Source organism: Strix uralensis, chromosome 3 (assembly GCF_047716275.1).
Source record: "Strix uralensis isolate ZFMK-TIS-50842 chromosome 3, bStrUra1, whole genome shotgun sequence".
Lineage (NCBI taxonomy): Eukaryota > Metazoa > Chordata > Aves > Strigiformes > Strigidae > Strix > Strix uralensis.
In genome coordinates this window covers 108,790,727-108,818,422 of record NC_133974.1, presented here as the reverse complement: position 1 = coordinate 108,818,422, position 27,696 = coordinate 108,790,727, and the positions used below count along the sequence as shown (strand labels likewise).

General features: G+C 37.7%; 1 protein-coding gene across 7 annotated transcripts in view; it reads left to right on the top strand.

The window, feature by feature from the left end:
* Positions 1-27,696, top strand: part of ENAH (ENAH actin regulator) — a 98,924-nt gene that overhangs the window by 62,519 nt on the left and 8,709 nt on the right. The window contains exons 1-9 of one of the 7 annotated variants that reach the window (XM_074863830.1): positions 3,524-3,633; positions 14,689-15,008; positions 16,221-17,021; positions 18,842-19,149; positions 19,417-19,553; positions 19,969-20,023; positions 20,330-20,378; positions 22,073-22,139; positions 24,605-24,667. In XM_074863830.1, coding sequence (XP_074719931.1) covers positions 3,566-3,633; positions 14,689-15,008; positions 16,221-17,021; positions 18,842-19,149; positions 19,417-19,553; positions 19,969-20,023; positions 20,330-20,378; positions 22,073-22,139; positions 24,605-24,667 — 1,868 coding nt within the window. In that variant the 5' untranslated portion in view covers positions 3,524-3,565. Of the gene's footprint in view, positions 1-3,523; positions 3,634-14,688; positions 15,009-16,220; positions 17,022-18,841; positions 19,150-19,416; positions 19,554-19,968; positions 20,024-20,329; positions 20,379-22,072; positions 22,140-24,604; positions 24,668-27,696 lie in introns of those variants that run through there. The other 6 variants (XM_074863831.1, XM_074863827.1, XM_074863833.1 and 3 more) reach the window with 6 other exon arrangements.

Here is a 27,696-nt window from a genome sequence, read left to right as displayed (position 1 = left end):
TACTCTCTTGCATTAGGACAGCGTTTGTATGCGTACAGTTTTCAGTAGTGTGGTTTTCCTTTGTGAAAACTTTGATTATACCTAAATCCCTTGTTCGTGACCTCCACCCATTCAAACAATGTAATTGCTATTGGTCTGTCATGAAGGAGTTGAAGATCAGATGGGAAGTCTTGGAAGATTTCACTGCTGTCATTTTTCAACCAGACTAAGTTATTTTCCACTGACTGTTGTGTCTTCAGTTTTTGACACATGCTTATAAAGAAGAAAGCAACAAGCAAGGAAGGAAGTTTTAACCTTTAGAAGTAGAGAATTAAAATCATGATGGAGAACAGCAATTTTTCTTCTTGAATATGGATGCACTAGATCAAAATGTTGTACTGGAAAGCTTGTTTGTCTTTATAGTATTAGTTCTTTAGCAAAGAAACCTTAATTTTCTGCTTTTAATGTATAAATTTATATAACCTTTAGTAGTTTAACTTTCAGCTGTAGCAATATTGGTTGTGTCTGTGCTGCCTTCAGGGAGTAGTCCGTGTTCCCCTGAACTGTTGGCACTCCTCCAAGCTAAACTGTTCTCTTCAATGTGAAGCCACTGTACCCTGTGCCATGCCCTGTGGGATATTTTTGAGACCTGTAGCATTTTTAATATACAGGGTTTTTTTCAGTTCCTTTTAATAATTGCTATGTATCAATCATGTGCCCAAGTTCTGGGAACAAACTTTCTAGTTGCCATATTCCTGCTTTTGCATGGCAATAGGGGTTAGTGCTGTAGGTTGAGTGTCTGGGATATGGGTATATGAAATGGCAAGGTCTTCTAGGATAGTGCTATCAGACTGTGTTAAGTGAACACAGCAAGACCTTGGACTGTCTCAAGCGTACTGCCTGTGGTGCAATCCTGGATTATTTTACCATCAAAGTACTCCCAGGAGATTAGCTGTTCTCTTCCAGTAGGGATGCTGGGAGCGATTTGGGTCACATGCAGTACAGATGCAGGGAACAGGATCCTTGAATAAATAAAGTGGTCCAGATTCTTGGTGTAAATGCACTTAATAGCTTTCAGTGGTAACTGGAAAAATATTTTAACATGTTGGGTCTAATTGGCATTGAATTTTTTTCTATTTTGATATTTTGCATTTAGTTTGTTTATGAAAAGGTGAGCAGAACCAGATGGCTAATTTGGGAATAATTCATATTACAGATTTGATAAACTAGCTATATGTGTTGAACAAAGTTTTGACATCAAAATTGGTCATACTTGTCTGTCTCTTTTCTGCAGTATGTTCTTAAATCTGAGCAAGGATCTTTTAATCTGAAAATTCCCTTGTTTAAAAACAAATAGCAAGAAGCTCATTACAAATCTGTCTGATGTATTTACGTGCAAGTCTGCTGTCATGATAAAGGTCTTTTATGTCACTTCTTTTGACAGACTTTTCAAAAGCTTTTTTCTTCTGACATTTTTTTCTGTTCTATGGTAGTGTCTTTTAATATTTTTTATTTCCCATCTGTTCCTTTAGAAGGCTGTATTAATTGAAATTTATAATGCTGAAATACTTTTCAGAGAAGTATTGTGGATAGGTGTCTCTTCAGAGAACAGTGCTGCCCCATATTAAGAGCTCTGGAAGACTCTTGAAATTTTTTCTGTGTAAAGAACATATTATCAGATGGCATTCTTATGGCTTCACTTTCTCATTTGATCGGTGTGCTCTACTTGTTTTCATCTAATATAACGTCCTCTTTGAAGTCTGCTTCTGGTTTTGATTTGTTTTTCCCCTAAAAAAGAATAGAGAACTGGAATGAGTGTTTACTCATGTTGCTAGCTAGATTTGTCTGTGGAAAGACTATTGCCATGGTGTTGTTAAGCCTAAGAAGAGCATGTAATTTTGTTAAAACATTCACAAATACTTCTCCAGTCTCTTTACTACTGTAACTACATGGTTATAATACAGTTCAATTAACTCTAAGCTAGAACTTCTCTTAGGTAATAACTGTCTTTCAGCTTTCAGACAGTAATAACAATAGTCTTACTATGTAATGTGAAGAGTAGTAAATAGTTGGGAAGGAAGGGTTTAGGTATTACTTTTAACATACCTACAAGTGACATTTCCAGTCTCAGTAAAGGGTAAAGGCAGCGTGGGCAGAATTGAATTCTGTAGGGAGCAGTAACACTACAGGGAATGCAAGAGAAGGGAATAAATGTTACTGTGTAGGAAGGAACATGGGGTTTGTGATGGATCGGTAGAAAGGCAGGCTTTGCTAAGTCTGTTGCTCGTGAAATGTGTGTCTGTGGAGTGGGGATTTTATTAAAGATTTGGCTTGGTAATGGTTGTCTTTAAGTGCTAGTCTTGCATCCCTCCCCTTAAATGCACCTGGATTCAGTAGTGTTTGACCAACTCCCATGTTAAGTTCAGGAAAATATTTTTTGAAATTATTCTAAGCCTGAGAAAACAATCTGCTTACATAAAAATTAAATTTGAAAAAGGGACCCTGTGGAGGTTGTCTAGTCCAACCCTCTGCTCAAAGCAGGACTAATTGAAAGTTAAATTATGTGGCTTGTAGCTTCAGGGTTTTCCTAGGCACAAATAGAAACATTTCCTCAGAAATGTTTTGCCAAAGGAGTGACTGGTGAAGAATGGCATATTAAAGAGAGCTTTGCAACTGATCCTGATGTTTTCCTTCACTTTTATAACCAGTGTTCAAGAATCTTGGGGAAATTGGGAACTGAAGAATTAAACTAGATCATTGCCAACAGAACTGTATTATTTTGGTTCAAAGATTTTTCTTTTATTTTAGAAGGGATTTAGATGCCTTACATTTTAAGTGCTGAAGTAGTAATACGACTTTGATTATTTTGCTGCAGAGCTTGTTACTTGAATATTTGCATTGTTTACTGTGCAGTGATGCCAATTTGTGAAGCCACTAGGGCCAGATGTGCCATCTAAAACACTGAGGTTTTTATGAGGCCAAGGTTACACATGAGGTGGTCAATGAAATAATTTTGTCTGATGAACTGATAACTTTGTTACTGTCTTTGAAGAAGCCTTAACACATGGTGTATGCTTTCCCTGTTAGGATGTACTTGAAGATAACTGTAACTTTCCTTAACTTGCACTCATTTGAGTACAGTAATAACAAGCTTTAAAACACTCCAGCTTTCATTTTTGAACCTCAGAAATGAAGGAATTTTTGTTACATAGGTTATTTTTCATTTTGTCAAAGAGGTAGTCAGGCAGTGTTTATATATTCCACTGATTGTTTGATAACATGCCAACTTCAGTTGACATATGTATTTGTTAATAACTTCAGAGTTACTTAAGGTCAAATATCATTTTAAAATATAAGATTAGTTCACAGCATGCCTGTGTGTGCTACTTGTGCATGTAAATTTACCTTCTATTCCAGCCATGATAAATATATTTTCAGGACTATGAGTCACTGAGTTGGTATCTAATATGACACTTGGGAATTTAATGAGTTAATGTTTATAAATAGCTTCAAAATCATCACTGCTTCATAAATAAAGAGACCAGGAACACCAGAAACAGAGAAAGTGTGTAGACTGTAAGGAATAATGAAGGTATACAAGCCACCTGTTGTCCTTCAGGGACGTAATGGACCAAAACTTGACAGACTGCTGTCGTAAGTACTCAAAAATATTAGAAGTTTGCAAAAATGCAGCAGTGTAATATTAGGAGGTTTTGTAATTGTTAAGTACTTCAAATTTGCTTACAGTTTTAGTTTATTTCATGGATTGGGGTGATACTGTTAAAGAAAACTTGGGGTGTGACTGTGCTAGAAAGTGGTATTGATACGGTGTGATTTTCATAACATCTTTTGGAAGGCTTCTTTTAGATAGGGCAAGTTCAGAGGCTGACAAGGGTAGCAGTTTCTTATTTACTGATAGACTTAAAGGAATGCTTTTCATTTTACAGATTAAAAATTTCTGAGATTTTGCTAATCTTAATTTTTAACTATGGTAAAAGAACTTATATTTTTTTCCCCTCTAAATTAGTAATTATTACATATATAACTCCTGAGTTGTTTTGAAAATGTGTGGAAATACTGAAAGAAAAAGACTGCATTCCACTATTCAGTAGCAATGTAGCTGTAATGATTTAAAGGAAGGAAAGTTTGCCTGTCACTTTCTGTCCCTGGTAGTCTGGTTTCTACTGATTTCTCACAACCTTTCCCTAGTTAGTGGCCGGATGTACTGTCTCCATTTTTCCTTTGCTTTTGAAATTGTGCCATTTATCCAACAGCTTATTTTGAGGAAGTAGTATTTCTTTAAAGGCATATGGATTGATTAGATTATAACTAAGCAAACAGTTTTAATCTGAGCTAGGCATATGAATATGGTATAGTATTGGCTTTTTGGTTTAGGGTATAAGAGTGGTCAGTAGAATACTGTCATATGATTGTATTGTGTTCTGTGCGTGTTACAAAATCTGCATGAAGTTTGCATTCCAGAGACGTGATTTAGATGGAATCAAAGGGGTGTTTTAATGCCTAAACTAAGGGTTTCCAGCAGATCAGTTACATCAGTGTAAACTTTTCAAGTTGAGCTTGATGAGGTAGTTTCATGGGACACCTTGCAGTCGTTTGGGAAGACTCATCAGTCAGTGTTGTTTCTCATCCTAAAGACTTAGGGTTTTTTTCTTGTCGTCAAAGTTTCCGGAAAACAGAGTTCTGGTACAACAATGACTTTTTTTTTTTTCCCCTCTAATTTTCTCTCCATTCAGTTTCACAGTAAAGTTTTCCTTAGTTCTGTCAAGTCAAGCTTTCAAAAACTTAATAACTGGTTTTATGGAGAGGTAATAGGTGCTGTCTGGTTACAGTACTGAATAGCTGTGGATGTTGGGTAACATTGACGTGTTTAGCAGACTGAGAAGAACACTCTTCTATTAAGCAGTCTTTTGACTACGTTTGCAAAATTGCTGCCTTAATTGCTGCAATTGAATATGGATGTTGCTTGAAGGATGGTTCTGACAAGTGTCTTAGTTAAAACTTTTTAAAATGTCTCTTTCAAATCTTACTCTTTCTGCAAAATCTTCAGTTCTGTGGTTTTTTTCTGTTTAATGCAAAACCTGAAACTGGGATTAGAAACCGTTCTACATTTTTCCAGATTTTTGGTTATTGTGGTTCCTTTTTATGGAATTAGTTCTCTTGACCATACTCACCAGAATGTACCACTCAGAGGGAGTTGCCAATGAAAGTAGATTTCTCTGCTACTGAAATTTATATATTTTATTTTATGTGCACAGATGACTTCTTGTGATCTGGCTTCTGCCAGAAAAGTTCAAATGTTCTGTTAGTTTACATAATATATTGAAAAGATCAAGGTGAGGAAAACTAGGCTTGATGAGGTTTGATCAAAGAGCATTAATAGATCCCTTTGTCTATTAGAATACCTGTATCTAGTAACTTTCAGGTTTATAGTTGCCTCTTTATGTCTTTATCATGGTGGCTGGTTACTAGTTTTTGCTTGACTGATAAAATCTTAGTGTATTTTCTTATTTCCAACTAATGCGGTTTGAGCTGATAACATAAAAGCTTGTTGTTAAACCATAACTCTCTTTTGATCAAGGAAATGAAAGCCTGTTAGTTTGACTTTGGTAATGTGAAAAGCATTAGAACTACTTTTGAAGAAAAGAATAATTAACCAGATAAAACACAGCACAGCAAACTGTACCCAGATAAGCCGCAGAAAGGCTGTTCATACAGCGTTCCTGGGCTTTAGTAAAGCATTTGACAGATACCAAGAGGGAATTTCCTAGTTAAGGTGGAAGAGAGGAGGTTTGCCGTGGAAGTGTGAGAAGCATAAAAACAGGCAGTTCCTCCTGTATCAATGGGACTGGGAACAGTCAAATTTTATTTGGTGTTTTGCTGAACAGAGCAAGTCCTTGCTGCTCGTGTGAGTTGAGATACATGAGTACAAAGGAGAACAGGAGTTGGATGATGTTGTAGATTTTGATGATCAAAATGGAATGAGAAATAGTACATAGCAGGTATCCCGTTTTTAGACATTTTTAGGTAGAAAAAACACCAACCTGTAGACCAAATACTAGTGTTCAGGATGTCTTAATACTGGTGTACGGGGAAAATTGACAGTGTTAAGTGCAATGGTGATCAATCAGGGGAAGGCTGTTTGAACATTGGAAATCTTTCTAATGACCTCTAGATTTGCTTAGTGTTTCAAAATCATGATGCACATAGTCAATTAAATGGCTTTATAATTTTGCATTAAATTAGGAGTAAAGTGTTCTTTGATACAAATTTAAAAAAAAAGACATAATCTGAAACAGTCTCACCTTTCACTACTGTTTAAAGAAGTAGAGGTCCACCACTGTTGAAACTGGAAGTAATTGTCAGTTCCAGAGCATATACATAAACTCACTTCACAAACCTCTTGCCTTTGAACAGTCAGACTTTACAGATCTTCTAAGTGTCTGTTTCTTGCTCATTTTATCAAGTTTACTGGCTGTTGTCTGGGTTTCTCTGAAATGATGTGCAGTATGCTCAGGTAGAAGCAGTCTGGACTGTCTAGCACTTGAAAAAAGTGAACTTGATAACAGCTTTGGTGAGAGCATATAGCAAGAGTTCGGCTTAGATGATGCAAGGTGAAGTTCATGCAACTGAGAGCGCTTAGGAAGTTGCAAAGAGGTTAAATATTAATTGCTTCTGCTGAGATTTTGTTACTGGTGCACCAAGTGTACTCTTTATTCATGAAGATTCTCAGTCTCAGTGGAAGCTGCCTGTGTTTGATGGAAATTTGCAATCTGTATTGACATGGTTTAGACTATTATTTTCTCTTTGTAAGTGAATTATGAAATGTGGTGTGTGTTCATTCCATGGTACATAAGCATTAATGTGTAGGCCTTGAGATACGTATTCAGCAGGTTTACGTGACCATATAGGAGAGTGAGTTCTGTGGTAAATGCTGAATTTTGGAATGATGAATAAATATTTAATATTAAAGATGGAAGAGCAAGTTTAAGGTTGACATTAATTTTTTATTATTCACATAAGTTCCTGGAAATTTGAATGGCCATAGCAGAGTCAACTTTTCCTTTTCTGAGCTTGTGCAGATGATCAGCGGATTAAAACTCAAAACTAGCAGCTAAGTTCAAAATAATCAACATGTTAAAGCACTTCTTTCCCTCTAAACGGTTTTAACAGTGATAAAATAGGTTGGCTGTATCTAGTTAAATTGATGTCCATAGAGTGCGTGCGGTTCCTTGCAGTCTCAGGGTAGCTGCGCTTTTGTAGATGACAACATGCTTCAGGTGGAGCTGAGGTCACTCTGCATCTGGTGCTGGCGCCTCTAGTTTGGCTATACATTGTGTAGCCTGTTAGCAGCCAGCTGCTCTGTTTGTTGCAGTGACTCAGTGGTGGGAGGAGGAGAGCCATCATGCGAGATGTATTCTAGTAAGCAGTGACTGTTGGATTAGATAATGCTATCTGTGCCCACATGCTGGGGCTTTCAGCATTTTAGAATAAACCCCCAAACATTACTGTCTTGTTTATTGCTCCGTAGATTGAGGCAGGGTTAGAGGAGCTGATGCAAGGGCTCAGAGCAACCCTGAAAGCTGAGGCACACTGAGACTCCAGGACTGGAATACTACAGTCATTTTCTCATAGCGATAGTCATTGCAATGCAACTTTTTAAATTGGTGAACGTATTTTAACAGTTAAACATATTTCAATATTTATTTAATTGGTAGACGTAAGTTTAATGGCCAGATCAACAACACGGTTTGAAGAACTCCATTGGATTGATGAATCCAGGTTTAATTATAGTTGGTATTTTACACTTACCTCTAGAACTTTGACACAGCAGCATTACTCCTAAATTTCTTGTTTGTGTTGGGCTATAAAACCTAAAAAAAACCCCAGTAGTGAAGCACAGAATGAAAAGACACATACATTCTTGAATACTTTTGTGTAATCACATTTGGTTTCTTATACAGAATGTCTTAATGGTAACTTTCAGAATAGTTAGTGCAGAATATATTACTGCAATGTTTTGAGCTAGCAATAGTCTAGCAACCTTCGTGTTGCCTTTTGGGTGTCATCCTGGTGTCTGTCTTCTGCCATGCCATGTTTGTTTGTTTTAGAATAGGTAACAGCACAAGCAAGAAACTATTTTTCAAAAAAAGCAAAAAACACTGTGTGGCACACAGACCTGAAAATCTCCTCTCAAGAGAATCTGTTTTATGATTTTTTTAATTCCATGTTATTTTTTGGTGGCTCAAGTGATGGTTTTTGATGTCCTCTTTCAATATACTCATATTATTAGTGATTTTTTTTCCTCATCCTCCTTGATGTTGTACCTTTAAGCAGACAAAACAGGACTAGTATTCCTATTGATCTTTGAGTGATTTGATGCCCTGCTTTGACTCCCAAGTTTTTCAGGCAAAGAAGAATGGAGTATGAAATTGGTGAGTGCATAAATGATGACTAACAGCTGTTAAATAGTATGTATTATCTCTCTGCAGCTGACCTCTTCGCTCAGTGCAGCAATTACTTCAGTCAGGTCTGTTCCTCAAGATATTTTGTTTTCTGCAGGCTTTGTCTTGGATCTTTGTGTTCTACAGTGAGTTTTAAAATTAAATACTTCAAACCAGTTTCTGTTCATCTTGGAATGTCTGTCAGCTCAGTGCCTGTTGAATTTGGATGTGATACAAAGATGCTTTTGTCTGTACTGTTCATGGAATAGCTCTCTTTTTAATGTATCTGGCTTCGTGACAAGAAGCCTTTCAGGTTTGTGGCTGAATTCTGTTACTCAGGTTGATATATGGTCTTCTCGGTGCAGTTTCCTATCATCTTTTTAGGAAAAAAATTAATGGCTTGATCTTACATCCAAGAGCAAAACAAGCCAGTGTTAGAATCCTGAAGATTTATGTCAACGTACAGAAAAACTTCCACTTGAGGAAGCAAGGTGACCTGCCAGAGCAGACAGCTATTCACTTTCACAAACTGTTTTAACAATGGATTTGTTGCTTGTAGGTTTTTTCTCTAGGTGCCCTTGTGACAGCAGCTCTGTTTTTTGACACAATGAGAGTTGCTTAATGTTGAGACATACTTTTTCTGGTGCAAGGACAGTCTTTCCACAAACTGAGACATTTGCAGTAACTCTTCTGCAGATGACCAAGATACAGGCTTAAATGTGAAAAGTGTTCCAGAAAAGGACAGGTTCTTTCCTGGATCTTAAGTCTGTTCTGACACAGAATATTGTTTTACCAGTAAACATTGAAGTTTCTTGATCTAGTTGAGATATTTGTCTTCTCTTCAACCCATGTGGTAATGGCCATATTTTAAGATAAATGATTGAGGTTTCAATTCTTTTGACTATTTTGAAGTCTTTAGCAAAAGGACCAGAGGATCTCTGTCAGTCATTCATTTACCTCCAGGACAACCACTTATTCCCCCACCCCTCCAGAAAATACAGATCTAAAAGTAGTGTGTGGTATTAATTTGGGATGGCTTCCTCATTGCATAGCTGATCATCACACACACTAGTTGTTGAATGTAGTGGTTACTTGCTAAAGACATAATAGAAAATGATCTTGGTGTATATGTGGTATTGGCTCTTTTCATATAAAATCAAGAACTGAAACAGTAGCACTTCTTAACTGTTACTCCCTTTCAGGATCTGATTCAGAACAAGCTAGGAAGGCTTTCTGTGTACCTGGATAAATGAACTGCAATTCTGTTTTGCAGTTGTCATGTAGGAGAAATTCTAAACACTTTCACTATCACAGAACGTGGGTTTTTTTCAGCAGGGATGCAACAGTGTGTACTTAACTATGCTTATTGCATTGTTCTCCTTGTGTTATTTCAAGAACGTAGCCATGCTCCTGATTCTTGGCTGCCCAAAGAACTGTACAGTTTTATAGCAGTCTCAGACATCAGTGAAAATTAGCTCTTAGATTCTAGTAATTCACACTTTTAAAATAATTAGAATCACTTTGCCTTGGCATAATAAGCATTTCAGTATAAGATAGTTTTCTGGGACATTTTTAGTACCTCTCTAGATTTTTCAAAAGTTGTCCTGGTAGCTAGATGCTCTGCTTTCTAAGGCTGAAGGATTTTCATGTATTGCTTTCACTATGTTCTTGAACGTTCCTGTGCTTTGGAACTACTAAAGTCTTGATGTTTCAGAAATGCTTTAATTCATGTGTAATCTTCATAATCTACTAACATTTTTGCATAATATAATTTTGATCTCTGACAAAATTTTAAAATAAAATTACATTATCTATGCTATCTAAACAAAACCAGGGGGATTTAATGCAAACGGATTTATTATCTTTTTTTTTTAAATAAGGAAAATGAGTTCTTAATCTTTTTAAGCTACAACTGTAACATTTGTTAAGCTATAGTTCGTTCTTAGTTTATGAAATTCATCCTTGCTCATTAAGTTGTGTTAAAACAACTTGATTGCATTACTGACATACTGATCTTTTGACCTGCGCCACTTTTGGTTTTCTATTTGAAAGACTTATTACATTTGTTAAAATGACTGTAAAAATGTAGTGGGTTGGGGGCTGTGTGTGTGTTAGATTTGTTTGTTTTTTCTTTTCCTTGTTGACAAAGGGATGTGTCAGCAATATATAATGAGAATAAACTAAAAGTTATTCTGAATGATGGTGTATTTCACCTCACGTATCTTACTGCATGAAAATTTTATGTAAGATAAGAAATGTTTGGAAAGTATTTTGCTGCCCTCTCTTGGTAGAGCGTTTGTATCATAAGCAAACCGCTCAACTTGTTCATAGTTTTTATTTGTATGTTTCCAAAAATTCTGTTTTTATTCCTTTATTTCCTGAAAAAATAGAAAATGAGGATTCTTTTACAAAAATAATGTTAAATACTGAATCACTCAATATTTATTTAATAATGAGGACTTTTTTTATTCAGGTACTGTGTAGATGAAAGTGGTTATCTCACTGCCTTTTATCCGTATCTTGGTAGACAGCCAATCCAGTTTGGTAGTGTTGATCACTGACTGAAATATTTTTTGCTTCATATGAAGTTTAAAGTTTAAGTGTACTTAGGTACATTTTGTTATGACACGTGGACATTGTGTCTTTATAGCTCTCTGAAGAGGAGAAAAACCCCAGGTAAGCTTCAGGAAAGTGTTAACACACTTTAGAACTGGTCAATCCCAAAAGTTTGATTTAGGCATACATCTTACACTTTAACTAAAATTGCATGTAATTACATGCTCTATAGAGACAGAGTATACATTCATATACACTCCCACCCCCAACCCCCCCCTGTATATAGTACGTACACATACACACATGTGCACTTACCCCTCTCAATAGTTAGAATAGGTTTAAGTAAAACCTTTCTGGGCCGGGGCAAACACCCTGGAATACTTCCCTCTGCTACTCTCCCATCCTCTGGGCATTTTTGATTCAACAGCTTCTTGTGCATGATACAGTTTCTGTTTTCTAAATGACCTCCCATGGTTTGGTTTTTTGTGTTGTGGATTTTGTATTTGGTTGTTGGTTGTTTTTCCTTCTTTTTCTTTTCCCCTGAGGGCTTTTTCCTACTTTTTGAATCACTCTGGCAAGGAGTTCCGTAGCTCATCTGCCTGATATGCAGAGGTGTTCTTTTCTTTTGAACTTTGCTCTTATTAGTAGCATCAAATTTTTCGTCCCAGCTGTTGTATTAGGATGTCCTCATCACTCAGGATTTTATAGACCTCCAGTTGTGTTTTCCAGAATGCAGAATTCCAGCTTTTTTAGTTATTTTTTAAATGGAAACTGTTTGTTACATTTGATCATGGTATTGCTGCTCTTTGAACCTTTTCAGTTCTGATGTTTTGTCCCTTTTGAGGTGGAAACAGAGATGCAGGGTTTGTGAAACAGGGTGATGGTATTCTCTGTTCTGCTCTGTAATCCCTTCCTAATGTGTAGCATCTGGTTTATGTTTTTGAACCAAACACATCAATGAATGGATGTTGTCATAGAACTGTCTGTTGTAACCCTAATATCTCACTCCTGAGTCAGTAGTCAACATGAAGTCCATCATTTTATGTATGAATTTAGCAGATTTCCCCTCTCACCTGCATCACTTCAGCTATATCTCAGTTGAGTTGTATTTGCAAATTCTATTGCTCTGTTACTTGAAATTAGAAGATCCATCAGTAGTTCTCCATAATCAGACATCATCCTTGCTATCCTAAATAACTTAATATTAAGAGCTTAGTCAAGAGTACTTTGCTGTTTCTTTTCCAGGTTGCTTATGAAAGTATGAGATGGCACAGCTCTCGGTATGGCTTATTGCAGAACTGCCTCAGTGACGCTGCTCTTATGTGAGCAGTGACCTATATCAAAGTTCTATTTCTGTAAAGAAATGAAGAACTTAAGAAAAAGAAAACTTCAATATCTGACAGCTGCTTCATGTGTTGTTAAACCCAGGGAATTGATACCTTCTAGTTTTATAAACTGAATATAACATGAAATGTTTATAACCTCAAATACCTTATCTACATTTTAGTTTTAGGATTAACAGTGCGTACGTTTCTAGGTAGAATATGCTAATATCTGACAAATGAAAAAGAATGAACAAAGTAAAGCTGCTTTGAAGGCTGGAAATTTTGACTTCGTGCTTCGAATAGCCTTTTAGCTACAAACGTATGTGCATCCACCTCTACTTTACAATAAAATAGCCTAAGATGACCATGCTGAAGTTAGCCATGATGAAAATCCTGCTTTCATCTAGTAACAGATCTTATCCAAGGGAAAAAGAGTGCATAGTAAAACTAGTTTTGTACAATACAGAGCAAGTGAAAATGTAATGCCAAAAAAATATTTTTAATATCTCTTTCATAGCTTAAATTTCTGTGGTTTATATTGTATTCACTTGATATTTTGTAGAAATTCTCTACTGGTTCCAAACATGTATCAGTCAATTACCAGACTTTTTGGTGGACTTCAGAGGCTAAAAATCAAGCATTTAACAAGCTGAGTTGCAGCCCTAATTTCTTAGTGACTGCTATTACAACTTATTATATGGGAGAGCAGGAGCTGAGGGAAGAACTAATACAGGAGCAGGACTATTTTACTGCTTCTGAGGATGTTGGGTAGCAAGTTCAGTAGGGAAAAGTCCTTTTGCTGTACATAACTGGAACTTAATTGCTTATAGCAATAATGAAACTTCAATTTTTATCAGGTTTTTTGTTTTTAAAGGAAAAACATTGGTCTGAAAGAGGATGGGCTTCAGTAATAACAGTGAATGGGCTGGGGTTTCCAGTTCTGACAATATTTCCTGGGCATGAATAGGAGTGAAATAGCTGAAGTTCCCTTCATTTTCAGACTTCAATTTTATATGGCTCTAAGCATATAGTATAGAATTACCAATGACCTTTCCAAATAAGATTTCCCAGTGGCAATCTATGGAAAACACATATCTAGTAGCTTAAGGTGTCAAAATTCAGGTCTCCTTTTTTGCTTTATAGTTAAAAGCTGTCTGTGCTTTGTATTCGTTGACAAGCTATCTTCATTTCACATCTGAAGCATGGCAGAAGAAAAATGGCTGTGTGCTTCATATATAAGCTTTTATTTTTAAATGTCATGATTTAAAAAAAAAAAATTCAAATAGAGGACAATAACTAACAACACTTTCAGTGATATATACTGACAGGAACATACTGGCCACAGCTTTGAGGAGGATGTGCCTAACTTTTTGTTTTAGTAGTGAGTTCCCCCAAGAGATGAAGGTTTGAAAATCATAAAGCTATATTTTAGCCAACTAGAAACATGTATTTAAAAATATAATTTTAAAAAAAACCCTAAAGAAAATATAAAACATGTTGAGGGGAAAAAAGCAAAAGGATTGTTTACAGCTTTTCCCACTGTATTTTTGCAGGAAAGTCCTTTCTTTCAGCCAGCCTGGTGGCTTTGGCAGCAAATTTTGCATGATTCCTTCTTACCCTTAGGAAGTTCTTTATATTTCCTCTGCCTGGCTTTTACTTGTTTTCCTCCTCTCCATGTCTTCCCCCTCTCTGCTTTCCTGGAAACCCTGCCAGCTCCCTGCAGTGTTCCCTTGGCTGCTGCACCCTGGATTTTTTTTCTGACCATGTCAAGTTTTCCCCTGCCTTCAGAGTGTTCTTGACTTGATGCTGGTTAAGTTGTGTGTGTGCGTGTAGTATTATGCAAGTGGAGAGGGACATTTGTACATTTTGATGCTTCTGTAAAATGTGGATAAATACTGGTTGAGTAGTTTATCTGAAAAATGTAATTTGTTTGGGGGTGGGTTTTTTAATGAGTATTTGTGTTACTGCTATTTCACTGTACTTTTATTCACTGCTTTGAGTATAAAATACCGTGCAAAGAACAAATGTAACTCCATATCCCAAACTGGGAAGATTGTATCAGTTAGTAAATTATCAGCAGCAGCTTTCTGTTCTTACCTCTTGAAAGCTGTCTGTCGGAGTGTTAAATTAGTTAAGAGGAAATTGGATATATGATTATTTTTACTGTAAATATAATAAAACTATTATCCAGCTCAGAAAAATAACATGTAGAATTAAGAATTTTATGTAGGTACAAATGCTGTGCTTTTGTTCTTGCTGGAGCAAAGATTATTGATTAGTTTATCTCTTCTTGTCCTCTAACAGTTGCTTGATATTTTTGGTATTCACTTTGCAGCTTAGTCTTTTTCCTTTTTTCATGATTGTAGACAGTTGCAAGAGCAACAGAGGCAGAAGGAGCTGGAACGGGAGAGGCTGGATCGTGAACGAATGGAACGGGAGAGGCTGGAGAGAGAGAGGCTAGAAAGGGAAAGACTTGAAAGAGAGCGCCTAGAACAGGAACAACTGGAGAGAGAACGGCAAGAAAGGGAACGGCAAGAGCGTCTAGAAAGGGAGAGACAAGAGAAGGAGAGGCAGGATCGAGAAAGACTTGAACGACTTGAACGGGAAAGGCAAGAAAGAGAACGGCAAGAACAGTTGGAAAGGGAACAATTGGAATGGGAAAGAGAGAGAAGAATTTCAAATGCTGGTAAGAATTTCAAAACTGAGTGTGTTCGATTACCAGACTACTCTTTATGTTTTTGGGTGATGGAGCGGGAGAGAAGCAACAAAGGGCAGTGAGTACAGTTGTGTAACAACAGTCAGTATTTCAGGTTTCTATTTGCTGGAATTGCTTCTTTTTAATGGCAAGAAGTCCAAGAGCTTTGACCTTCCTGTCATAATTTTCCATTAACTCTGAAATAAATTTTTTTTTGCTCTATTTGCTCGCTCTGTTGCCATACTCTTGATTGCTTGAAGAACGCGAATCATATTGGGCACGTCCAACATTGCTTAAAATACGATGAGTTAAAATTTCCAAATACCTTATCATTGTTTGCTCTATTCAACAAGATGTATTCTCAATACATATTTTGGAAAAAGAACACCTAAAGATATCAGGTTGAGTGTGTTACTGTAGAAGGTATGTACCTATATAAGGCAAAGTAGAAGTGCGAGAAAGGCCTTTCAGTATGAAGTCTTGCTTAATTTATCATTGTAGTAACGTTTTAGTGAAATGTGTTATATGTATTTGTAGATAACATAATGCGCTGTCTGCAGAAATGTATCCAGTGATAACTGAAAGCTCTCTCATTTTGGTAATATAATGGAACATTAGTCGAGCACTTGGTTGTTCTTTAGTAACAAACTCAATTTACATAAGCCAGGTCATGGTGAAAGTCAAGGAATACTATGTAAGAGCTAGTCATTTTGAAGGAGAGGATTTTTTTGGTAGTTTTATTCCCAGTAATTTCAAGTTTGCGATGGAGCTTTTTCTGGGGAAGAGAAAGATGATACTTGCTGCCTATGGTTTGAGTTTTGTTAGTGGAGTTGTAACGAATGTTAAGATCACTACACTTGCTTGCAGTTTGCAACCAAACAAGAAGATAAAAGCTGATAAGGCTGATTAATCAACCCTATATCTAATCCATCTCACAGATGGGATTTGAGAAAACTTACTCTAGAATGTACTTGTGAATTCAAATGTTGGCACAAAAATACTTGGTAAAATTTAAAAGCAGCTGTTGATAATATGTAAAACTTTCCTAACAGTATTTTCACTTGTGCCTAATCCTCTGGTACTAACTGTAGTCTACGTTTATACATTTTGTTTGAATGCTGGTTTTGTTGCTTCATTAGCTCCCTTTTTCTCTTTCTCCTTTTTTTATCCTGCCTTTGCTGCTGCTTTCCATCTTCTGTCCAGCTCCATCTTTCGACAACTCCCCGTATAGCACTCCACTTCCTGAATACTCCAGTTGCCAGCCTCCTTCAGCACCTCCTCCATCATATGCAAAAGCAGTCTCAGCACCAATGTCAGAGGCCACACCGGAGTACGCTGTAGTGACTTCTGCACCACCGACTTCCACTCCCCCTACACCGCCTCTAAGGCACTCTGCATCACGTTTTGCTACATCTTTAGGCTCAGCTTTCCACCCTGTTCTCCCCCATTATGCTACGGTTCCTCGTCCGCTGAATAAAAGTTCTCGGCCCCCTTCTCCTGTCAATGCCCCAGCGACTTTGCCTCCAAATACAAAGCCTGTTGCCTGGTCTGCGCCCAGTTTTGCCCCCCTTCCGCCATCTCCTCCAGTCATGATAAGCAGTCCACCAGGCAAAGCTACCGGTCCGAGACCAGTCCTCCCAGTGTCGGCTTCTAATCCAGTGACCCAAATGTCCACGTCTCCCACAGCTCCTAACGGGCTTCCTGAAAACCTGGCTTATCCGGTTCCTTCACCTTCTACCTCAGGTCCAACTCCGCCTCCGCCACCTCCTCCCCCCCCACTGCCTTCCTTTCCGCCTCTGTCACTCTCTGGACCTCAAGCTTCTCCTTCTCCCAACTCCCCGAATGCCTCGACTCCCTCATCCAAGCCTAGTGTTCTCCCTTCTCCCTCTGCAGCTACCCCTGCCTCTGTTGAGAACTCTCTAAACTCTGTGCTGGGAGACTCCTCTGCTTCTGAGCCAGTCTTGCAGGCAGCCTCTCAGCCGATTGAACCTACGACCCAGCAGGGTAAGGCTTTCTGTTATTGCTACTAATGCACTAATCAGGAATGCAGTCAAAACCAATTGGTATCAAAGCCCATAACTGCCCCAAAGAATTAATACAATGCTTCCAAAGTTGCAGTGATCTTAATACCACAACGAAATACCGTTTGGAAAACTGGGGTAAGGGAAACTTTAAAGCTCCGTGGATAAGAGCCGTCATTCTGTGGCCTGTCATAAGTAAAATTCTGGTTTCTTAAGCTCTCACCTGTTGAGAACAGAGCTTGTCAAACACTTGCTTGGTAAACCTTGCACTGTTAGGTTTATTTGGAACATGGTGTTAATAGGCAGCATCATTAGTTTCCTAATGGCAGCCAGCATGGAAGAACGTATGTGTGGCTTTGGACCTTAAGCGAGGAATAATCTGAACCACTTTGATAGTCTGTGTAGTTTCAAATTTAGAAAGTAGTATGTAACATGTACAGCATTTCTTTCTGTACAGTGGTTGTATTTTGATACATGGCTGTATGTGCGCATACCTATTTGGAAAGACAGGTCTTCCTGTGGTATTGTACCACCATAGATAAAAAGACTTTAGAAGAAAAGTTTGGTTAAGCAGGTGACAGTCTTAATGGACACTCTACTGGTATGATAGAAATGTGTTTTACATGGATGTAAATGTCTTTGTTAACCTGAATATTGCTTTTATATTGATTTAATAGATTTAGGTCTTTGTACATAAGTCTGCAGTAGCTCAGCTAAAGGTGTGGGCAGAGGGGCTCCTGGGGGATGAGCAGACTGTGGTTTCATCAACACAAGCCATGCAGAGTAGATCCTGTTTATACCCTCTTGTCTTAAATGAAGGTGTGAGCTACTCTGGGATGGAGTGGAAACAGGGTGAACGGCCTCACTTGTAGTATGAAATAAAAGTGTGCACTTGGGTGGTGAGTGACACCAAGAGAATTTAAAAGGCTTTTAAATTTACACGGTAGTTAGCAGAGTAGGAAACCAGGAAGACTTGTGTGTGAAATTCATGCCTGTAGAGGTTGCTTAAGGTAGTTGTGCAGCATTTTTAGTAGCTTATGGCAGTTTGGGCGAGGCAGGGGAGGATGTGTGGGGCTGTTTTCTTAGTCACAATTTCTTACACTGTTCCTATAATAACACCACAGTGATCATCAGAATATTCTTTCTTCAAAACACATTTTGTGTTGCATATCAATGTGACTTTAAAGCATTAAAGGAATCAGAGATAAAAAATAGCAGAGCTTGTTTTCCATCAGCTTAAAATATATCAGTCTTCTAACTCACTAATTAGTGTTTGTATTAAATTATTAAAGTTGATTCCTAGAATGTTTTTTAGAGGAAAGATTTTTATGCGGCTTAGAAATTAGTTTTGGAACTCAAACAGTTCAAGAGTTCAGATGTTTGGGTGGTGTGTTAGATGCTTGTTAGTACAATGAAAAGTCACTCTGTGTTTAGCACCATTTGAACACACAGTATTGTTCCTACACAGTATGATATTTGTGCCTTGACTCTTTATAAAAACTTTGCCTGTTTCTCAATGTAAGATTCTTCTTGGTTGCAGCACAGAACCTGACTGGAAGGGTTTTGTATGTAAACGTCTCTGAAACTGTCTGATCTCTCATAGCATACTGTGTAATGTTTTAGTGCATTTAATTAGAATGCTTTTCTCCTGTTGAAACTTGCAGTGTTTTCGTGCCTATCAAAAGGACCCTTACCAGTATTAACGTCTTGTACCCTGAGCAAAAGAACCAGTATTTCAATGGAAATAAGATCTTTCTTTTCTAAATCCTTAATATAGTCTATTTGTCTTCTCTTTGATACTAGGTGTTGTCCAAGGACCACCTGCACCTCCTCCCCCACCCCCCCTTCCCCCTGGCCCAGCTCAGTCTTCGGTAGCAGCCCCACCTCCTCCTGGCCCACCACCACCACCTCCACTTCCACCTTCAGGCCCTCCACCGCCACCACCACCACCTCCTCCACTTCCTAGCCAAGCTCCTCCCGTTCCCCTTCCACCTCCTGCTCCCCCGCTCCCTGCCTCTGGATTTTCAGTGGGATTTGTGTCTGAAGAAAATCGCCCTTTAACTGGACTAGCAGCTGCACTTGCTGGAGCCAAACTTAGGAAAGTCTCACGGGTAAATACAACTCTTGTTTCTTTTTCCAATTCCTGTCTTTAAATCCTGTCTTCCTGAACTGGTTGTAATTTTTGTTCAAGATTAATAGCAGTATCAAGACTTTTAGGGTAGGCTTAATTCGTTATTTGTGAAGTGTTACAGGATGTACTACCGGCCCATTACCTTCTTTATACAGTTGTTTCTTTCTTGTATGTGAACTTTTGCTTCTTTCATTAAGCCGGCTATCATTTTATTTGCACATCTGCTGTTATTTTGTGTGTTATGAAGGGTGAAGACTCCTCCAGTTCAAGTGGAGGAGGAGGAAGCTCTTCTTCATCTAAAACAGACAGTGGCCGTGGAAATGGACCGCTTCCCTTGGGAGGCAGTGGGTTGATGGAAGAAATGAGTGCCCTGCTGGCCAGGAGGTAAGGAGCTGTTTCTGCTGTGCTCCAGCTGCTTAGTCATCATAGAGGTAGGATTTTGGGTGCCTGTTTGCAGCTGGCTGAGGATCAAGTAAACATCGGCTTGCTCATGTTGTTGCTTTATGAAGTTGATAACGTTTTATGAATAGTCATTTTTACTTGAGTGTAATTGAATACTTTTCTTCTGTGTAAGTCTTTGTGCAGCAGCAGGGGAGGGGATACAGGCTTCAAGAGGAGAAAGTGGCACAGTTGCTTTGGCAGGAGGGCCTTGTCCTTGAAAGTATTTTGAAAGTACTTTTTTAAACAACTAACTTCCAATTATCTAGCTATCAAGATGTATATGTTTTTAATTACACTAAACAACATTCTTCCATCTTAAAGCCATGATCATCTTGGTAACTTTTGTCTCTGCTTATAGGAGAAGAATTGCTGAAAAGGGATCAACAGAACCAGAGCAGAAAGAAGATAAAACTGTGAGTTGAGAAATTTTATCTACTTCACATTGTTCAATACTAGATTATGAGAAAGATTCTAATGGTGTACATGAGAGATTATTTATACTTTACCGTATACATATACACTTAACCACTATTTTGTGAAGTGCATAGTGCTTGCACATTTTCTACATACAATTGAGCAGAACCATTTAAATCTATATAAAAAGTGAAATAAATATTTAAACAGTTGAGATTGATCTGTTAGATTCACAAGAGTCAAAGGTGGTTTTTTTTCTCTCTTCCTTCTCCGGCCCTTTTCCCTCTCTCCTCCCTTTTAATCAGGAAGAATCAGAGTCTTCAACTTCTAAGGTTTCTTCAACAAGCACACCTGGTAAGTAGCACAGCTTTGTGAACTCTGTGACTCTATAATGCTGAAACCTAATGACAAATCTCAGTCAGCTGTGCTGAATTTTGGAGCCTGCCTCTTCTCACATGATTACAGCCTTGAATTTTGCTGTAGAATGGGTCCTGGTTCAGCAGTGTTTCAGAAGATGACAGACAAAAAGAACATCCTCTGGAACACTGTGCTTGGTATGTGGTCATCCTGTGTCAACCTACGGTGCTGATACATGGAAGGCATTTGGTAGTGAATGTGAAAGCAAGTTGTCTCAGTCATTGCAGAACATGAGTTGGGACAGTATTTGTTTCCTCCAAGGCAGATGTACAACACTCAGTCAGACAGAAACAGTTGCTGCTTCCAGGTACTTTAAAAAGATTCCCTCACATGCAAGTGCCTTTTCTAAATCAATGTAAGTGCATGGAGTAGAAGTTCTTTACCCATGATTCCTCTGCTGAGGTATGGTTGTGGCAGAGTTTGGAACTAAGTAGCCAACACTTCTGCTGCAGTCTGTGAGGAAAGCTTATATCTCACCAATTCTGTAGTTGGCCAAGATGTATTGTCAGCATGCATATATATTCATACTGTAAAGGCTTGTGTTACAAGGACTCAAGTGACACTCAGGACTTTCTTTTCCTGTCCTTTAATAATACATTCTTGTACCCTTAGCTTCCCTGGCCACCTCCCACTATGTACATACAGAAGGGGGAGGATGTGCCATATGACCTGCAGTTTGTCATCCCAAAAGATGCTGGAAGCAGAAGGAAAATGACTGGATAATGAATATACCAGTCTTCAGAATGTTCTAGCTTTTTCTGTTGATTGCTTGCCCATGTGTATACTTCTTCACTGGATGATTCAGCCACTTGGTGTGCAGGCCTTGAAAACCACTGCTGTAGGGTGAACAGAACCCGGGCGGCCACTGGCTGTGGGATAAAAAGGAGAGCTAGGAGCTAAGTGTATCTGGATGGAAATAACTGGAAAACTGTTAGAATTGAGATACAGCTGGTAGTCTAAAGAAATTAGACTGCAAGGCAATAAATGACTTAATGGATTGAAAAACTGATTTGTATTTTTTAATGCTTTTTATTTTTCCTTCCCCCTTAGCTTAGGAGTTTGCTTCATTCTGTTAAACACAGAGACAATATTAGCCAAAATTAGTGAGGTGACTGCTTTTGGAACACTTCTTAGAATATAGGCCCCAAAGAGGGAAATCAAAAACAGAGGAAGTGGTTCCCTTAATTGGTTGTCATGATAAGAAGCCTTATCAAACTTTTTAAAAATGTCACATATGGAAGGAAAACTCCTTTAGCTTAAAAACATCTTCCTGCAGTATTTGAAACTGACTATTTGATTATTGAATTCCAGGTTTCACAACTGAAGCAATCAGATATGTAAAGTATAGGCAGACCTTCTCCCAGTTGGATTAAGAATCGAATGGCTTTTACAACGTCTAAAACAAAAGTGAGAATTTAAGATGCTATCACAACATAAATGGTAGTATGATTAAAAATAAGATGAATACAACAGCAGGTAGCTTAATATAAAAGACTGAATCCAATGTTCCAAAAAAACCCCAACCAAACAACAATGGCTGACTTAAGTTGCCAGGTACTTGATATTTCCTCATGTAAATTGCACAATGAATAGAAAAAGATAGTTTTTAATCTTCTCACTATGTTTTCCAGAACTAACAAGAAAGCCTTGGGAAAGGACAAATACAGTGAATGGAAGCAAGTCACCTGTTATCTCCAGGTACTCCTTTTTGTATCAGCTGTCTTTTCCTTATGTTTGCTGCTGTTGCTTATACTGCTAAAGATACTGGCCTAAAATAGCAAAAATCACCCTAATAGTATTAAAAGCGAAATATATGCATTTAAAATGACTATTGCGAAACTGCTTTTGGCAGTTTTAATTAGGAATAAAGAGTTGCTTTTGGAGAATGCTAGTAAGTGAGTTTTTTTACAGTAAAATAAAAAATAAATCCCCAAAACATTCCTTAATAATTGCTGGTGTATAACTTCAATTATTAAGGTGTATGTTTGCCTACAGCAATGTTTATTTCTTTCTATTTCTTTAAATTTTAAAGTCTGACATTTCCTGCAAGGGAAAATCAAATTCAGTGCCGTGATTCATATATTCAGTGGTAAAGCTAGTGAATAGGTTTTTCTCCTTTCTATTTCTGTGCTAGTCATAGAATGGCTATCTAGATATTTAAGCCATCTTGGGAAGAGTTGATTCTGTGACAGTTTTCAGTAGCTGTCTCGTACGAATCCAAGGAAGTCCATCCTAAAGAACTGTAAAAATATTATACATCCTTCAGTGCATTAACCAATCTTTGGTAACTTGTCAGCTGGAACTCTGGTAGGCAGTGGGTGTTTTGGTAGGCATTTCAGTAATGCAAAAGAGTGAAACAGCTGCTTTAGCATTTTTTAAAAAAATTTTTTGATGTATATTTAATTGCCATTTACATTAAGAAGAAGGCTTGTGGTTCATTTTAGGATTTCTCTATATTCTGCATACAGAGGTTAAAGGATTCTGACCTGTGATAATCTGACAAAATTACCTGAATTTCTTGAGAGAAAACAAAAGAATATGTTAAACTTGAGAGTGCTGTGTTTGAAATTACTTGAATTCTCCTTAAAATTCTGGCCTGTTGGAGACAGCTGTGCAAGATTTGATGATTAGAGAAGAAAACCCAATTGTTCCCTAAGTGGCATTACTTGTGGTTGAGGTTGCCATTGAGGTCTTTAGTTCTAAAATGCAGAACTAAACACTCTCAGCCTATATCAGTATCCTTATCTGTCTTTCAGAAATAACTATATCCAGGAGCTTAAAACGTCTGCAGCCTTGATTCTGTGTTGTTTGCTTTGTTTTTTGTCAAAAAGCAGGTGACATTGGTGGTGATGTCCTCTCTGCTTTTCTGTCAGGTGTAACAAAATACTGTTTTACCTTTAGCCTTGACTTCACCCTACCTTCTTCCCCCTCATCCCCCAGTAGGTCTTACCTGCTTTAAGCAAGGTCTCTTGTTGTCAAGCAGATCGAGATATCAATACATGGCATCGAGGGGGAACTTGTCACAGAAAGAGCATTTTAGATTTCAGACAGTTGCTGACCTGGCCCTTTGGCTCTAGATACCCTGTGGATAAGCAACTGAAGAAAGGAAAGTGAAGGGATTAATAAATAGGGCAACTCTCCATATTAGACTCCTTTGGGGAGTTTGGGATGTCCTTCTACCTGTCCCTACAGCAGTAGCTTCTTGTAAACTGTTTCATTGATGTTGTTTCAACCAGTGAAATTCGGAGGTTACTGAGATCTGTTTAAAAAATTTTTCTGACCTAGAGGGGTACAGGAATACAGAGGAGTTTTGAGACTTCTCTTGAGACTTATTGAGAAGATCTCTCCGTCAAGCTTGTGTCTTCAGTCATCCAATGGAAAATGTTGACAGAATTCAGCTTGATGAGAGCCTCACTGGGCATATACTCTAGAAGTACTTCCAAAATAAGAATTCCGTGTTTATGAAATGTCAGTGCTGTCATAACCTGCTGGAAGGTGCCATAGCATATATTTTAAGACTGCTCGTACAAGTTTTCTAGTCAGGGTTGACAGTTTGCCCTGCCAGGATGAGGAATGTTTCATGGACCGAGAAAGAGAAGGTATTAGTAGAAGCCTCTCTTGAATAGCCACGCATTTTTCTTAATTCTCTGCACTTTCCAAGTCTATCTCAGCAAGCAGCTTGGTTAAACTAACTTTCTTTGAGTCAGTCAAAGGGTGCTGCTATTTGAAACACTAATACCATGTTTGCCAAACGGGGATATCTTTCACCTGGTAAGGCTCAAGAACCTGCTTCTGACCTCTACAGAGAGGATATGAGTCATTTACCAGGATTAAATAAAGCATACCTAAGAGACTGGCAAGTAAGCAAAATTTTCTCTTCAGAGCTTCCAAACAGGTAGACAATGAAGGAGTTGTTATTCAGAATGAATGTTCTAAGTATTTTAAAATAACTAGTGTCCTGTTTAAAATCAGGCCTTTTTTTTTTTTTTTTTTTATAGCAGACTTTGAAAAGACTTAAGCTATGTGCTTTTAGTATTTCCTGAAACATTCAAATAGAACTCTTGGAACAGAACTAGTGAAACTCCATGGTATTTAAGGTGCTAAAACTGAACAAAATCAAAACCTATTATAGCTTGTTAAGGTAGTGTTTCTCCCCTTCATAGACGGGAATCTCCATGGAAAAATCTGCTTGCTTCTGAAAACAGGTTTTATGATTCATTAAACAGGTATCATCCTGTTGGGATTTGAGACTTTGTAATAACCATTTCTACCAGTTCAGGGTTGGACTTTTTCTACATGGATTGGTAATCACCACACATACCACCAGGTTCCTCTTCACATTTTGTTTGTCTAGTTGAGCCCATTTTTGGACTGGTTAACAGCAGATGGTGTCAAAGGCAAATTGCAATGGCTTAAGAACCAGCTATGAATTCATATTAAACACGTTTTTCTGGCAGTTGCCACCTGCAAAGGAACAAATTCCTGTTGGATATGCCAGAATTTAGTGAACGATTTGCAGTGTTTTGAGAAGCAGATTTTCAAAAACGTAAGTTTAGATACACAGGAATAGCAATTAATATTCCAGGTGAGTTTTCACATCTGCTTTTTGCAAATTAAGTAAAGATAACAAATAGATTTTGCCTGACTTAAATCATTGGAGATGAAAAAAAATTAAAAAAAAAGTAAGACTTGTTTAACATAAATCAATGTTTCTGTTGGGAACATAGTCAGAAGTTAGAATTAACATATGTATTTTAAGCTGTGGATCTGTTTCACTCTCTGTAGTGGTAGTCATAAAACACTGACATTGAAAGACTTCAAGTTTTAAGAGCTTTCCACAGCTAAATGTGTTACAGAGCCCCCTCAGAGTTACTGAGTCAAATTCCAGCTTTGTTTTTCATGAAAGCACTCATTGTGGTGACTACTTAATCTTTTGTGTGAAGAGTTCCCCTTTTTGGTACTTATCTTGGGTGGTGTATTCTGCATGTTGGCATGAAAAAAATCTTTATCTTGCATGCTTGATGTAAGGTTTTTTTAGGGACTACCAAGGTTACCTCACTGTCCTGTTAGGCAATGCTATGAAAAACCACACGGGAGAGCTCTTTAGCCATTTTAGGATTGAACAGTTGGGATGTTTTATACACTAAATTTCAATAGTTAATGATTTCCTTAATGGCAACTGCATTCACCATTAATCTTTCTTCTGAGCAAGTTGAAGAAGGGAAAATAGGATAATTTTGGGGGGATTCAGCTAGATTTGCCTGAGATTAGAAATTTATCTAGTTTACAAATTACGGTCTTTCATATTTGAATGAAGAATGTCTTGCGTTTTGAAAAGCAAAAATGGAATACATTCTTAAGACTGAGTGTTTATAGGGTTTATAAAGAGGCTTTCCGGTTGAGATTTTTGACAGATAGCAGGAGTATATAGTTTATGATCGGGTAGAGCTGTCTGTCTGTTCTAAAGATCTGAAACAAAAGAAACATGAACTGGTCTGTCTGTGGAGAGCTGCTCTTTAAAGTAATATCATTAAAATATTGACGTCATAAGTAATTTTATTAAAATATTAAAATATATTCATGTTCGGGTTCTTCCATTAAGGCAAGTAGTAGGTGCCTGTTATCACTTGCCAGGAATTGCATTTGAGAAGACACTGATTCTTTTTTCACTCATGTTGGGTAAATGCTGTAATGCCATAGTGTATGGGAACAAAGCGATAGTCAATGGAAATGATCGGAAACTATATATGGAGAATCTGAAAAACTCATGCTATTCTGCTTGGAGTAAGTCAGTGCTCACAGTTTGGGGTATAAACTGCAAGTAACACATTAAATTTCAGATACGTGATGAAGCAGCAATTGCAAAAGATTTCATCTCGATGAATGTTTTTGAGCAAGGAATTCTTTCATAATGAACTAAATACTGTTGATATCTAAAGAGTTTTGTAAAAGATCCTAAACTGTGGTTTGTCTTCATAGCATTAGCGCACACTGTAGGTTTTCTGGTGATTGCAAGGTGAATTCTATTTTCCAGCTTCTTCTCTTATCAAGTTATTGAATATTTTGTCTTCTGTCTTACTCAGTCAATCATGTATTTAATTTTGGTGTGTTTCAAGCAATAAAAATGTTAGCAATTTCTCTCTTGGAACTTACGTTTAAAGAGCTGTAAACTTACGTCTAAACAGCAGTAGCAATTGAGTATTATGATCCCAAGTGAAGAACCGAGCTGGTATAACACCACAGGATGTTCCTGCACCTCTCTGCTTTGAGGCAAAGTCCAGCAGCAAAGGGACAGTTACACATTCCCTTCTGCTGACTCTGTTTTGCGTGGTTAACTGAGGGCAGTTTTTTCCTAAATGGGTGCCACTAGGCTTGACATAACTAACTTGTCAGTGCACAGAAATAATCATGAAGCATTAAAAAAAAATGTCAAGAGGTTTCTACCACCTACACCAGAGCTGTTATTGCCTTTTGAAAAGATTAATGGGCTCATGTGTACCAACTTAAAATGTCCTGCCACCAGAATTACTTGGTAGCTATGAATGTGTATGAAGGTTTTCACTGATTTTTTTTTTTTTTTTTTTTTTAAAAGTGCCAGGCTCTTCAATGTCACAGACATGCCCTATTACAGGTTGGGGGAGGAAAAATAGGCCACTCCGGTGTCCCATGTTGTTTCTTAACATTTTTCACACTGGGAACCTACAAGAGGTAAAAGTATCTGCTGGAGAGCACAAACCAGAGAAAGTTTCAGTAGTATCAAAAAGACATATAGGTGCGCGTACTGTTTTCTGTTGGGGGTCACATTTTGAGTGTTTTCCTATAGTTCGCAAATAAGAAAATAGTCCTGTGAGGCTATAAAAGTCAAGACAATCCAGTATGAGGTTCATTCAGCTCGTACTGAACCAGAGACAGTGTAATCAGACAGTTTCTTCATGGATGAACTGCTGTTCTGTAAGGGGAGATGCATGAAAGGTCAAGGTGGTGATTTTTTGAAAACAAAGAAGAAAAAAAGTTCACTATTCTTTTTCTTCTGAGTGAGAACACAGCTTTTTTTGCATTAGCTAAATTCAAAATACATAAATAAATGGAAAAACTAAAGCAATGAATATACTGCTTGTGTCCCGCACACATTCTGTTTTATTTTGAAAGATAGTTTTATTCTGTGTATTTGAGAAAAGATAAAGTGCAGAAATGTGCCTTTCCTTCTGGTTTGTCTTATTTTTGTTCCTGGCAACCTTCCATTGTAATAAATAAA